This window comes from Anolis sagrei, chromosome 4 (genome assembly GCF_037176765.1).
Source record: "Anolis sagrei isolate rAnoSag1 chromosome 4, rAnoSag1.mat, whole genome shotgun sequence".
Classification (NCBI taxonomy): domain Eukaryota; kingdom Metazoa; phylum Chordata; class Lepidosauria; order Squamata; family Dactyloidae; genus Anolis; species Anolis sagrei.
In genome coordinates this window covers 60,752,087-60,766,428 of record NC_090024.1, presented here as the reverse complement: position 1 = coordinate 60,766,428, position 14,342 = coordinate 60,752,087, and the positions used below count along the sequence as shown (strand labels likewise).

The window sequence follows — 14,342 nt, the reverse complement described above, 5'->3', positions numbered from 1 at the left end:
TGGACATATTTCCTGGGTGAGTTAGGGCTTCAATCGGAGGAAGATTTATATTATTTTGTTTTGCTCTGCATCTTGGCAGAGACTTTCACCCTGGAGGGCATAAAGGAAGAACAAGGAGGAGCGGGTATAAACATTAAAGAAAGAGGGAAAGAGAAAAGTGAAGGCTGTTGTTGGTCTTTCAAGAGAAAAAAGCAGACTAGAGAAAAAAGCAGACTGGAGAAAGGGGGGGGGAGAGAAAAAACAGGAAATAATTATGATAGTGAGAGAAAGCAGTTCAGGGTATATGACTATAGTAAAAGGAAAAAAGAACTTGTGGGAGCAGGTTGAGGTCTAGTCAAAATTTTCAACAAAGATGTCACATGCTTCTTTGCCTACCCTGAACAGGAGGAAATCTAAATTTATCCCTGGAGGGTTTCTTCTCTAGCAACAGAGAATTTATTATTTCCATATATAAATAATTGAGAGTTCTTCACAGCTTTGCCTGAACCACTTTCCTGTTATCTTTGTGTTTGACCATGTTGTATCTACAAATTAATGGTAACTTAATTCTATGAATTAGAAATGAAAAGACTTTAGAATTGCAGAATTTATTTTATATTCTATTCAAACTCTGAAGTTCATGCCTCTCAGGTTTTCTTTGATTCAGCAAACTTTTAGTGGGGTTAGTTTTTCAGGCACTTGGGAAATAGAAAGCCTTACTTATATATTAAAAACTATTAGCTTACAATATTTTACATTTTGAACACACACATAATTTCATAAAATAACCTAAGAAAGGCTGATTTGTACAGATTTAAAAAAATATACAAAAATATCCATATTTAACATTTTACTGCAAGAACCAATGATTTACATTTTACATATGTAATAACTTGTTTTTCATCATTTTGTCTACATTACCTTTTCAGAATGATTAAGCATGTCCTGGGCCTGTTTTCTTTCGTCTTCTACTCTTTCAAGATTGTTCTTTATACTTTTGATTTCTTCTTGCAATGAGGTAATCCGAGCTACATTAAAAATCAAATAATTTTATTTGCTATGATACCTACACACAAAACCAACAATAAAACCAGCAACAAAGATTTCTAGAATTCATATTAAGCACATATGAACACAAACAGGCGTTCATATATATTCCTAGCTGGATAAACAACTGCAAGTGCAAATGAGTGGTAGCTATACTTTTTCTTTGTGTGATCCAGACATAATGGGCTCTCCAAGCAAAACCTCTTTTAAAAGCTAAGTGAAGCTATCAATTGTTCAATTTGGGTACTAGGAGAGCTGGATTTAATCCCTCTCCCACTCTTCAGTGAGCAGAGAATGTGCATTTTTGCTTTTTTGTTTCTGCTCAGGAGATTTTGGCTTGCAGCACTTATACACAGCTAGACCCAATGCAGAAATATCCCATCACTTTCAACGCAGAAATCTCCCATCTGTTTCTAAAAGAGTTCCTTTCTTCAGTACTGTAGACAAATTACATAATATGTTCTCTAATGGCATTACAATTGTTTTATATACAAAAAAGCAGAGCGATGCTTCCAATGAATGAACATTTCATATAGGATACAGAAAACTAATCCTGTAGAACACTAGCACACTAAATTATTTAGGGATTCTAAACTTAAATTTGAGCTTTCCTGAAGCAAGGATAAAACTTTTTTAGCCTCCCCATTGTTTTACTAATTTCCAATCCAGTTGAAGGCACAATCTGTTGTCTTTTTGACAAGATTTCAATATGAAACTTTCCCTTAAAAGGCAAAGATGTGTTAAGTGTTTTCATGTGTCCTCAACTTTCAAGCAAAGAAGGGGGCTAGTTCAACCAATAGTTCACTGCTCCTACCCATATCCTGCCCTCTATTCTTCCCCATCTCAGGTCTGGGATCGGTAAAGTGAATTAATTTTTTTACTTTTCTCTACTTAACCAGAAAATTAAGGCTGCCAAACATTTATTCTGCATTTGAAATAACATGCTAACTCCTTGGAATTTCCTCTACTATAGTTCACTTTCAAGAGAAAATACCATTTAAATTGAATTTCTGCACATGAGATCTCCATATTCCAGCATGTCTCTCTGTCTCCAAAATACATAGTAGATTTGTGGGGAATGAGTCATGAATCATGATATCCATTGTGAGAGAGAAAATGGATCATGAATTCTTTTTATTCAGGTGGTTGTCATCATTCATCATTGAAAAACACCATGTCGATACATCATGTTCTATTTTTTCATTCCTTTAATACTAGATCTCTGTATTAGAGGAATTAGGATGTGTGGGATTGGGGGGGGGGATATGAGTTTTAAAGGCCATTTTAATGTATTTGATGCATTTTAATTCTGTTTTGCCAAACAATTATTATTTAATTGGTTTTTAACTTTTGCACTGCTCCTTTTAAACTGTTTAGTGTGGATAGTTGTTAGCCACTTTGAGTCTCCATGGGGAGAAAAGCAGGATATAAATAAAGATGATGATGATGATGATGATGATGATGAATATCTGGCTCTAGAAAGAGCTCTAGCCATTATTTCCTGGCCCTTAAGTATGAAAGACATGGTGTGCAGCATGCTGCAAATGCCAAGATTCTTTATAGGAAAAATGCAGTTAGTGAAGAATACCACAGTATTCTGCAGCAAAAAAAGAAACAGTGTGCACTGAAAGTCTGCTGCAAATTCAGAATGTGTATGCACAAATGTTCTAATAGAAATCAGATAACATATGACAGGCTGAGGAAGCTGGCTTCTTTCACCAAGTTAAAATTATCCCTGAATTACATTGATAGGAAATGATTACCTTGCAACTCTCCAATAATTTCGGATCCATGGTTCCTATCCCTTCGTTCTACTTCCAGTGCTGCTTGCAGTTGATAAAAATCCTTTTCCAACTGTAATTTTGAGCTCTCCAGAATTCTGCATCTCTCTTGCATGTCCCTATTAAGGGATTCAAACTGACTTACTGATTTGCTCATTTCTGTATGACTTTTTCTCAATCTTGCTGCAGTATCCGACTCTGTCCGCAGTAAATCATTGGCCTCTTCAAGCTGGAGTAGGAAGAAAAAAGGTAACTGGTGATAATATACAATTAACACACCCAGTTCTGTTTCATACATGCCAAAGGAATAAACTTGAGGAAAACAAATCCAGCTACAGAAAATTACCTACCTGCTTTTGAAGCTGTGTTATTTTTTCATTTGTAATATGTGAATGCTGGCTGATTTTTTTAAAGTCCTCCAACTGATCTTTTAATGTTGACACTTGGTAAAAGGAAAACAGATATGAATATGCATCTCACATGAACAGATCTTTATATTATCCTTATACAACTAAAAAAACACATCCTTGTATTGCAATCTACATAAACACAAATGTATTTAAATCACAATCTGAAAATACCTCAAGGTTTTCATACTATTCGAGAAGTAACCTATGAAAGAGAAATAAAGCTCACCTTCATTTTCTACATTCCGACGTTTTTCATTCTCTTGTTCACATTTTCGTTGATATTCACTGATTCGATGCTGGAGAAGCATATTTTCCTTTTCAACCTGTGTAACTGTCAATTCCAAATTTTTTCTCTGGTTGGCCTGTAAGTTGTAAACTGCCCTTTAATTTTTACCAAGTCAAATTATTTTAAAAACATGTACAGGTATTAATCACTTACAGCTGTAAATCTCTTATTTTTATTTTATTCAGATTTTTTAAATCTTTGAACTAAAAACAGTAAAAGAATGCTATTTAAGGGCAAAATGCAGCAAGCTCACATGAACTGCTTTCATAAAGGCTATATATAACTGTTACCCAAGTATCTGTCACTATGACTGACACAGGGAGGTAAATAGACAATTAAGCAGGATGGAGAACGAATAAAATAATCTGTCCCTTATAACACCATTATTAAAACCGAGAGTGCATCCCTCTTACTGTTTCTTTAGCAACAGACTATTACACTAAACTGGCTGTTTCTTCTAATCAGACATGGCACTAACATTTCAATCTATTCCATTAGCTTTCAGAGAAACCTCCATGCTCACCCTCAGCAATCATTTTTATTTAATTAGGAACAGAGTTGCATTATCAGCAATATTATGTGATAATAATTAAAGATTGTTTTTTGGAATCAACTTTTTAGTGATAACTTTTCTGTATGCAGCAAAATAGAAAATCACAAAGATGGGTTCAAGGCAAATACTTAAATTGATTTTTGCGTTTAAAAGAAAAGTACTGTATTCCAAAAATCTAATTTCCCCACTACTTACATTCTGAAGAAAAGACTTAGAACTCTTATATTGACGCATCAGAAAAAAATGTCTCATTACGACAAGCCTGTTAATTAGATGAATGGAAATTTCCACTGTCTTCATTTTAAATTAACCAAATTAACCAAATTTGTGACCAAACACAAGATGAAGTTTATTATAGTTTCTTTCAAACAAGCCACCCTCAAAGCATGGCTTGTTTCAGCATGTTTAACATGGAATCAATGTGTCTTCTGATACTGGAGGAAAGCAGAAGGTGGACTGTTTAAGTCCAGGCTCATTTCCATAATGCTACACCGTAATTTCACATTGGCAATTTATCTGGCTGCGTTTTATGCATTTCTGCTATATAGAGCATATCAACTTTTTAAACTCTTTTGCAATACAAACCACAAACCAGCAAACAGGAATACATGCAGTCCTCAAGTTACAAACATCTGACTTACAAATAATTCACAGTTAAGAACGGGGGCAAGACAACAGGAAGGGAAAGAAATCTACCCATAGGAAGAGAAATTCACTCCTGAAAGAGTTATCGTGGAGAAAAGGTATCTCCACTGAAGCTTTATCACCAATCCTTGTTTCCACGACAAGGCAAAATTATCAAAATCCAATTATCACAGGGACAGAAAGTGAGGTGATATCTTCTGAACAGGGGTACAGACAGTAAAATAAAAGTCACAGGGCTGTTAACCCTTCCCTATGATATTAAAAATAATATTTATTTAGGCTAGTTATACTTTTTTTTAAAAACTGTTCTGACTTATATACAAATTCAACTTAAGAACAAACTTACAGAACTATATTGTTAATAACGTGGGGACTGCCTGTACTTTCCAAACACTCTTACACTGTTCAGTAAAAAATACTGTACCTGCAAATACATTACTGCTGTAATTATTAAAAAGGAAAGGCAGCTCATGCTGACCAAAACAAACCCACTTACCTCTTCATCCAGTTCCTTCATTATCTTGTCTAGTTTAATGTTTGATGTTCTAAAAATAAAATAATGTTTTAATGGTTTTTTTGTTTGCTTCAGTTTGGGTTTAACATTTTTCATCTGTGCTCAAACATTACAGCAAAAGCCTAAGTACATGGTCAAGAACAAAGAACCATAGCATCTGAGCACTCTGTTCCCAAAATGTCTCATTTAACTCAAGGTAAACTGCAGTAATGTACACATAATCCAAGTCCATTGACCAAAATCTTGGAGCAGTATGAGCATAGAGCTAACTACTCTTAATCTATGCTGCTACTCTACCTAACCTTTCCCCTATATGTTGCTGCTAAAAAACTATTACAACAAGCTCATGCAAAACTTTATTTACATATGCTAGCACAGAGCAAAATTAGGAAGTCCAATGACATGCATTTTATTTATCCTCAGAATAAGAACTGTAAGACAAATTAGGTTAAGCAGACAACATCAATAACAACTGGTATTTTTAAAAAGCACCTCGTTTCTTAGCTCTTTGTGAAGCTGCTTGCATACTTTTATACATTCTATTCACTTCTCTCTCAGCTCAAAACAAAATGTGTTGCTCCGAATTTCACTATACTGAAAGTCAAACTATATATCAAAGAGATACATACAACACAGTGGTTGGGAGACTGTATCTACTGAAATTGCAGACTGAAATGAAATGCTCAATGTACAGAACTAGCATGTTAGGAAGGAGTCAACTTCAGCTTCTTTCATCTGCAAGATGTGTTATATGCAGGCATTTTTAAGAACAAGGAACATTTAAGCATTGTTCCTCAACTCTGATATTTGAAAAGAGCCTGATAATATCAAGCAAAACATAATCAAAGTACCCAGAATTTGCAAGATATTTGAAGACGCCACTAAGAAATTTGATCTATTTTATGGTACTCATACACATATGAATCTAACCAAGAGTCTAGAGAAGGAACACATTGACACAAAGCCCCTTCTACACTGTCATATAGAGATTATCAAGAAGAAACAGGGTGCCACAACCCCACATACTTCTGTTCTTAGATCCAAATACACAAAATATCCCTGTAAAATTCCAAAAACTAATGACTATACATTTTCCTCACCAAATCTTGAAAGACCAACCATACATTCTGACTCTTGTAAAAAGTGAGTTTTAAACTAGAAAATGCATGAATGGCAATTTTTATTAATTTTATCCCCTGGCTGTCTGTCCCCAGGTCTGCACATCATTTCAAAAATCGTTTTTGATAACATGATTCCTCAAGACTCCAAGATCACGCCTTTTCTGGACAAAGAGAATAAACTTCTACTCTTGGAGTTCACATTCATTTTTCAAAGACCATCTGCATTATTTAACAACAACAATTGCAAGCGTTTCAAAATGACTTCTGATCCCCAATTTTGATTTTGAGGTTGTTGCTCTTTTACATTTTTCAGCATTTTGACCATACATGTGGTCCTTGAAGTATCCTAAGACAAAAATGGCTATCAACATTGCTATAATTGTGTAGTTGTGTAGTCTGTGCTTTGTCGGCTGCTCTTCTTTTATGTTGGCACAACAAATCAGGGTGCACCAGAGAGAAACCCTGGCTTACTATGATATATGAAAAGGGCCAATGAATATTACTTTTGTCTAAAACCTGTTATGAAAATTATCTAGTAAATCCATTTAATCAATTGGATTTACCCATTTGTTGAGTCTCCATTCAACCATAGATTATCTGGGTATACTCTCAATACACACATATTAACAGTTCTCCAGTATCAAATGTATACAACTGATGTGCCTGAAGTTTGGAAACATCAATTACCTGAATTTTTCTTCCATTTCATCTTTCAGTTGCATTTCATTATGTAGCTGTTCTTCAAGCTGATAGATAGTTTTCTGCAAAGGTTCCAGCTATAAATATAAAAGAACTGATTAAATGATATGTTGCATAATTCAAAACATACAACTGATTTATTACCTCTATGAAGTATCTTAAATGACAAAATAGGATAGCAAATTTTATAATGTTGATTGACAAATCAGTACAGACATATTTTGATTAACAATACCACAAGCTAAAGACACAGTTGTCGACTTTCAAAACAAATGCTGCTTCAATGATATATGAGTTAGTAGCAAAGAAATGTTTTTTTCTCCAAAATCTTTGCCAAGTTTTAATACTTTTTATGTCACATTTCCTTCAATATTTTGCAAAGTCATATGAATATGAATATTTTGATTTAAATCTATTTTGAAATAACTTAAGCATTAAAAAGCAAATCCATCAAAAGTATTTAACAATTTAATTGAACTATTTTACAAATGTTTGCTTGAAAGAAAAAAATGATTATGAAGAAAAGCGTTTAAATGCCATACCAAACTTTTATCTACATTAGTGCTTGCTCTGTTGTCATTAGAATTTGCTGTGCAGCTGGATAAATACCTGGAAAAACAATGATAATTTCTTTTAAATATAAAAAAGAACTATTTGCTATGCTGTCAAAGTAAGAAGTAACATACAGGACACTTGCAGGTTGAATGAACAGTACTAGAAAGAACTATGCAAAAAATATAATTTATGAATTTGAGCTATGTCAAAAATGTTACTTTGTTGTAATATATTTAGGCAAATCACAAATCCCTACTAAAACACACTTTTTAAAAGTTCAGGAATATATTTATTTTTTATATTCAGTCATTTACTGAATTTATATCTCACCTTTCTCAAAAGACATAATTAAAGTAGTTTTTGGGCAACTGATAAACTGCTGAGGAACAGGCTTTTGGGAAGACGCTGTGTGTTTTATTTTTTCTCTGGTTAGCTTTTTAGTGTTTTTAATTATTTAGGTGACTATTATAATCTGCTTGTGTTTTAATATTATTTTTTTATGGGGCTTTAGTAATACATGCTTTTTTCAAAACTGAGAAGCAGGCAGAATTTTAATAAATCTGTTTTTGATCCATAACAAATGCTGATGAAATCTGATTTTTAATCATCAGAACCACTTTTCCAGTCATTAGAAGACAGAATGACTAAACTGAGGCTATCATATTCATTGAAAAGCAGGGCTCCTTGGAAAAAAAACAATAAACGTGAGAAATTTGGCAGCAGTACTAAGGAAGATTGTGTCATAGGTGGACCAATTCAATAAAGGAAGGCGCAACCTTGAGCATATAAGATGTAAGCAGGGCTCTTAATAGGTTCTTGAGGAAGACAATCATCCACTGGATTGTCATAAATCAAAGCCAACATGCTAGCATATAGAAGCAGTAGCAGCTTTCATTAAATGTTGTAGATTTTCTATTTTCTTTTTGACATACTTGTAGCTGAATTGATATAGGTAGGCAAGAGGTCCATTTGCCTTATGATCCCCTGAAGCTCACATAACTACCTTCCTTGCCAAAGGGTGGAAGAACTATATACCCTAACTACCCTGCCAGTGATATTTTTAACAGGAATTCTGGTGGAAGAATGAAGTATTTGGGAGTGGTGGGCTTTCTGCATGACGATCAAGCCAAACATACACGCAGGATTATAGCACTTTTTAAAAGTGTGGGTAACAGGTAGCAAGAGACCCACCAGCTGAACTTTCCCCTTTTATAGGAATTGCAGAACATTACAACACAAAAAGCATAGCAAAACGTATCAGAACTGCATCTAGGGTATTATCCTATACACTAATTGTTGTGCCTCCATAAAGACTCTCACTGTTTACCCCTATTTAAGCCCTTTTTAGTTAGAGGAGATTAGCATTTCATGTACAATTTTGTGGGGGGTTAGTCCAGATAGCCTCTCTCCCTTTAAAGCTTCCATCTTCCTGCTCCTTTAAGAATCCACCCAATGGTGGAAACTCTGGCAAAACTCTTCTTGTTCCTTGGAGAATCATTTTAGAAGTGGAAAGTGAGGGCTAGGAAGATCCAAAAAATAGCACATCACAGACAGTCACTGCAGAGTTGGAGTCAAGTTGGAGTTATTGCAAAGTCAAGTCAAATATCAGAATCACTCCAGAGACAGACAGACACCAACAAGAGAAAGAACATCAGAGAAGATAAGTAATGTAAAGTCTCTCTCTCAAGGAGTTTATCTTCCGAAGACTTTGCCAATTAGACCTGGGAGAAGGAAGGGGTTGAAGCCTTTATCAGCTATTAAATCCTTGTTGACTGTCTAAGCATCCTCCACCTGTTCCCTGCGCAACCAGTTCACCTTCCAAGCAGTTAATATAGTGTGGGGGCAGAAACACTACTACTTGTGAGTTAGTCTTTTCGCTCAACTCATACAGCTTAGTTATGAATAGAGGTATACATAGGTCTACACCAGGATTCTAGTCCAGGATTCTATTTCTCACAAAAATCAGATGCTTCTGTGAATCCCACTGCATGCATGTGATGGGACATCCTACCCCACTTGTTGCTTTCCAACAATTAGTAATCAGTGGCACAGTATTTGAAAATCATTCCTTAATTGTTGTTCATCCAACTCAATTTCAACAAAGTTTTCATGAAGTTTTCAAGTCTGCTTTTTTAAAACTTTGGATGGCTCAAACTTTACTATTTAGACAGGCTTTTAAAGAGGACAGTTTTTAAGAATGAACCAGAAGGCATTTTAATTTAATAGTTGTGAATAGATTTATGTGATTTTAACTATTTGTTTTCAACAATTCTATGTTTAATTCTATTTTGGTGTTTAATTGCTAGAGATTTTTAATTATAAATTGTATTGTTTTTAATGTTATAAGCCATTTTGAGTCTTGCTTAACAGAGGAAAGTGGGATATAAATAAATATAATGACAACAATGATATTGATGATGTAGTGGTCATTATCATGTCCTGAAACAATCAATTTATAGGTTAATTATATGCCATATAAAGAAATACTTCATTTTGATTCTCTTATATTTCCTGCCTTTCTCTTTTGGTGGAAAATCCAAAGCTCAAGTCTTCTAATGAATTAAAAGTAACTTCTTTCTATATATTTTCTATATATTTTCCACTATCTCTAGTATATTGAATATCAAGAGGAAAATGCTAATTCAAAGTTACTTACATTATAGAAATTATTTGAATACAAAAATAATACTGAAATAAAGTACAGGAGACCTGGGCCTTTTAAAACCAATAGGAGTGTCTATAATACAAAATAATATATGAAAACTGGTCTAATTAAAATTATATTTTGAATTTCGGCCTGAAAATAGAAAATGGTATCTTGAAATTATATTGAACGGAAAGCAGAACAGCTTCATTTGAGAAATTTTATTTAAGTCTTATTCAGTTTGTCCTTTCCATTCTTTTAAACAAACCAGTGTTTTTTATCAGAACATATGTAATACTTACTGATGGTTACTGTAGTAAGTAAATCCTACAAATGGTAATTGGTTCCCAACAAATGCTTTTGGTATAGGAAATGTTTCTTCTTCTCCTTTGTCTTCTTCCAAATCATCAAAGTTACTAGTATCAATATCACTACTTAAGTCAGGCACAACAGGTGCAACAGCTACCAATAAAAGAAAGAAAAATGGCTGAACTGTTTATTAAGATCTGTACATTAGATCACATACAGTAATATTCAAGCTCTTTAGGCAGCACAGGTATTGGATAACACCACTGCTACACGTTTAAAATTCAAAATATTAAAATTTGCCACATTCAGTAGTACAGATACTCTTCAGTTACCAGAGAAAACTATACTTCAAAAAGTACAGATTTGACATTCAAGAGATCTCAGTTTGACAAAACCTCATGCTAATGTATATAATCAGTCTTTTTGCAGTTATAAGCCCTGAAAGATTCCTAAACCCCCACTCATCAAAAGATCCTATACGCAGGATGGTATAGAAAGCAACAACAACAACAAAAATAACAAGTAATATAATATAATACAATAAAAACCAAAAAGTGCAATAAAAACATCTAATTTAAAATTGACAGATTAAAATGTCAAGCTGATCAAAGTGGTTTTGACTTGTAAATAGTATCAAGCTGGTGCCAGCACCACTTCTATGTTCTAGAATATTCCTCAAAAAGAATATATTCTAGTTTATTATCATATAAAGGACTAACAGAACTGAGTTCCTCCTAAACATGTTAAGACAGAGACATGCTAGTAAGATACTAATTTACGCATTTGAGCCCCAAGCTGCTAGAACTTTAGAAGCTGAAACAGCACCTGGCGCTGGGCCCAGATGCAAACAGGAAATCACGGCAACTCTTCCAGGATCAGGATCAAGTGTACTCTGATTTGGTCTTTCCACAACTGTCAACTATATAATATAGGGATGTGTAATGTGTGGCTCACAGGGCTGTTTTTAAAGCTTCACGGGGTTACTTCCAGCCATGATTTTAAGACCACAGAAGAAAACAGAGATATTTAGCTTTCTGTGGGAGTTCATGAAGGGGAATTGGGTTCTGTATCCTATGGAGTGGACTACCCTTGCGTATACTGAATAAATAAAAAAGTTTTTACAATCGTGTTCTCTGTGCTACACAGGACTGTTTTATTTTCATAGTCTTTCACTGCAAAGATAATGATTTATTATACAGAACAGACATTTGACAGAAGCTTCAAACACTTCAGATACATAGGTAACATACAGAAATGTTACACAGTGCTATCTCTACACAGAGATACTTACTGTCTCTAAGATTTTCCCATGACCACTGGTCATTTTTAAAAAATGGGTGCCGTTTGATTTCTTCCACGCCATTTCGGCCTAATCTAACTTCCCTGTAAATATAAATTATTTTTGATAAACATATGAGAACTTGGGAAACAAAACTGTAAAATCCAAATTCTCCACAACAAGCCAGTTATCTTTTTTAAAGCATGGAAAGACTATTCAGGATTAGAGAAAAAAACCAGAAAGAGAATAATGCAAACTAACCAGAAAATATTTGAAAAATTGTATGCATCTAAGAGTATGAGTACTAAGGATAGCACCACCCTTAGGAAAAATAAAACATTCAACTTTTCTTCAAAGAAAGAATATGTGAGCCTTCAAGGATTCTGAGAGGCTCAGGAGACTTTGATTGCAATCATCTGGGTAATTGTAAGGGAGGTGTGTGGAGAAGGATGGGGCTGGGGAGACACTGAAAAGGGAAACATGGAGAAGAGAGGTACGAGGACAAGAAAGAATGGGAAGATTTGCCCTTAAATCTGCTATGAAGACAAAATAAAAGATATTTTGTGAATAGTTTGAAAAGCTTGCTGGCTTTTGTTTTTTTAATGTCTTTAAAAGTTTTATTGTGTAAAGGTTGATGTATTTCCTTTATTTTCTTTTACATTCTGTACATCAAATACACATAATACAAATACATCTGTTCTACCACTCACCCCAACCATGAACCACCACCCATCACTCAATGTGAAACCAATATATCATTAAAATCTACACATATCTTTATATTATTAACTACCTCTTGCTGCTATTTTAAAGTCTACATTTGTCTTTCTTCCTAGATATTCAAATGCAATCCTCCATTTTCTAACAAAGTCTTTATTATTCCCTCCTTTAATTCCATTGGACAGCTTGGCCATTTGGATATAGTCTAATAATTGTCCTCTCCAGTCCTTTATAAATAGCTCATTTTCCCCTTCCATGATTTTGCTATTATTAATCTTGCAGCTATAAAACTGTCTTGGCAAATTTCTATATCTACTTTACTGATTTTATTTCGCTGAATAAACCTAAGAGGCACATTTCTGGGGTTTTCTTAACCTTTTTGGTAATTATTTTGTTTGTTTCCTTGATTATCTTTTCCCAAAAAGTTTGCATCAGCCTACAAGTCCACCAAGTGTGGAAGAAAGTACCTTTATGGTTTTTGCATCTCCAGCATTCCCCTCGATGGGATTGAACGTTTTTTATTTATTGATCCACATGTAAAGGTAGCTTTCACAATGCAAGCTGAAGCTTTTGCAGTTCCCTCTCCCAAGTCAATCTACAGCAGCATCCCATTATCAAATCTTGCTTTACAATTGGGAACTCAATAGGTTCAGAATACTATATTACAATTCTATCAACATTTTCAATTACTTTGAAAAGCCATTTTCCCCATGTTTCTATTTCCAATCGTATAAATCAACAAAACATAAATTAACATGCTTATGATGGGTAGTGGCTGCCTTATCAAGGGGACAGTGAACCCATTCTGGATATTAATTCAAACTTCAAACTAGATATCCAAGATACTGGGTCTTATTCTCAAAATATATTCAAATTTAAATTCTCTGTATTATTTACATGAAAGCTAGCAGCTACCATTATATAGTCACTGGCCTTAGTTAAACAAAAAAATAATAAAATAAAATACTTTACCTGTCAGTTAGGAATCCACAAATAAGATTTTTTGCATCTTTAGAAATATCATTATCATCAGGGAAGCTTAGAGAATTTTTATGGTTCATAATTTTACTATATGTTCCAACCAATGAATCTGCATAAAAGGGGGTATCGCCTAAAATTTAAATAGAAAGAAATGTCACAACACTGATAGACAGCCATTTAATAAAATGCCTGGGAGGAATTTCACAGAGAACCTTGTATAAAACCAAGGGTAAAAAAAAGTCCAGGGAAATAAGGAACGATACTTTTCCTACTCTAAATTCAAGTGATCAGGATACTTCTACTATCACTTGCATATCAAAACCATAAACTGGAAAGGAACCTTTAATTATAGATATTCTAAAAATCTAATGTTTTTCTGCCAGGAAAGATGTAGAGACTTTTTTTTAATGTTGTGATTCAAAACAGTAAGGCAAGATTATGATACGCTAAAAGACACAAGGGGTGGAGGAGACAACTAAACAAATGAGAGTGGCAACGTTTACATTCTATTATTAATTTTAGTTTTTATACTGGTAATTTTATTTCTTAAAATTTGGGCTAAATCTTCCCTCTACCTCCACACACACAAATAAATAATTACATATACCCTCACCTTAATAAATTCCCATTTATCAGTAAAACAGCATATGCTTTTGGCATTTAATTATTCCTTTCAAACCTTACATTCTTATATTAAGTTCATTGTTAATTTCTACAGATTGTAACTTAAACAAGAAAACACTTTCCTTACATTTCTATTTTGAATTTTAAGTACAATTAAAATCAATTAATCTTCAAAAACCTATTGACATCATCTCG

General features: G+C 33.9%; 1 protein-coding gene across 3 annotated transcripts in view; it reads right to left on the bottom strand.

The window, feature by feature from the left end:
• The window catches only part of ROCK1 (Rho associated coiled-coil containing protein kinase 1), an 85,918-nt gene that overhangs the window by 38,554 nt on the left and 33,022 nt on the right, over positions 1–14,342 (bottom strand). For all 3 annotated transcript variants that reach the window (XR_010909811.1, XM_067467453.1, XM_067467454.1), the window contains exons 8-17: positions 13,515–13,653; positions 11,835–11,926; positions 10,537–10,696; positions 7,578–7,644; positions 7,024–7,112; positions 5,198–5,246; positions 3,444–3,579; positions 3,158–3,249; positions 2,790–3,036; positions 901–1,007 (exon numbers count right to left, since the gene is read on the bottom strand). Coding sequence is in view for 2 of the 3 variants with exons in the window: in XM_067467453.1 (XP_067323554.1) it covers positions 901–1,007; positions 2,790–3,036; positions 3,158–3,249; positions 3,444–3,579; positions 5,198–5,246; positions 7,024–7,112; positions 7,578–7,644; positions 10,537–10,696; positions 11,835–11,926; positions 13,515–13,653 (1,178 nt within the window). In the remaining variant the exon portion in view is untranslated. The remainder of the gene's footprint in view (positions 1–900; positions 1,008–2,789; positions 3,037–3,157; positions 3,250–3,443; positions 3,580–5,197; positions 5,247–7,023; positions 7,113–7,577; positions 7,645–10,536; positions 10,697–11,834; positions 11,927–13,514; positions 13,654–14,342) is intronic.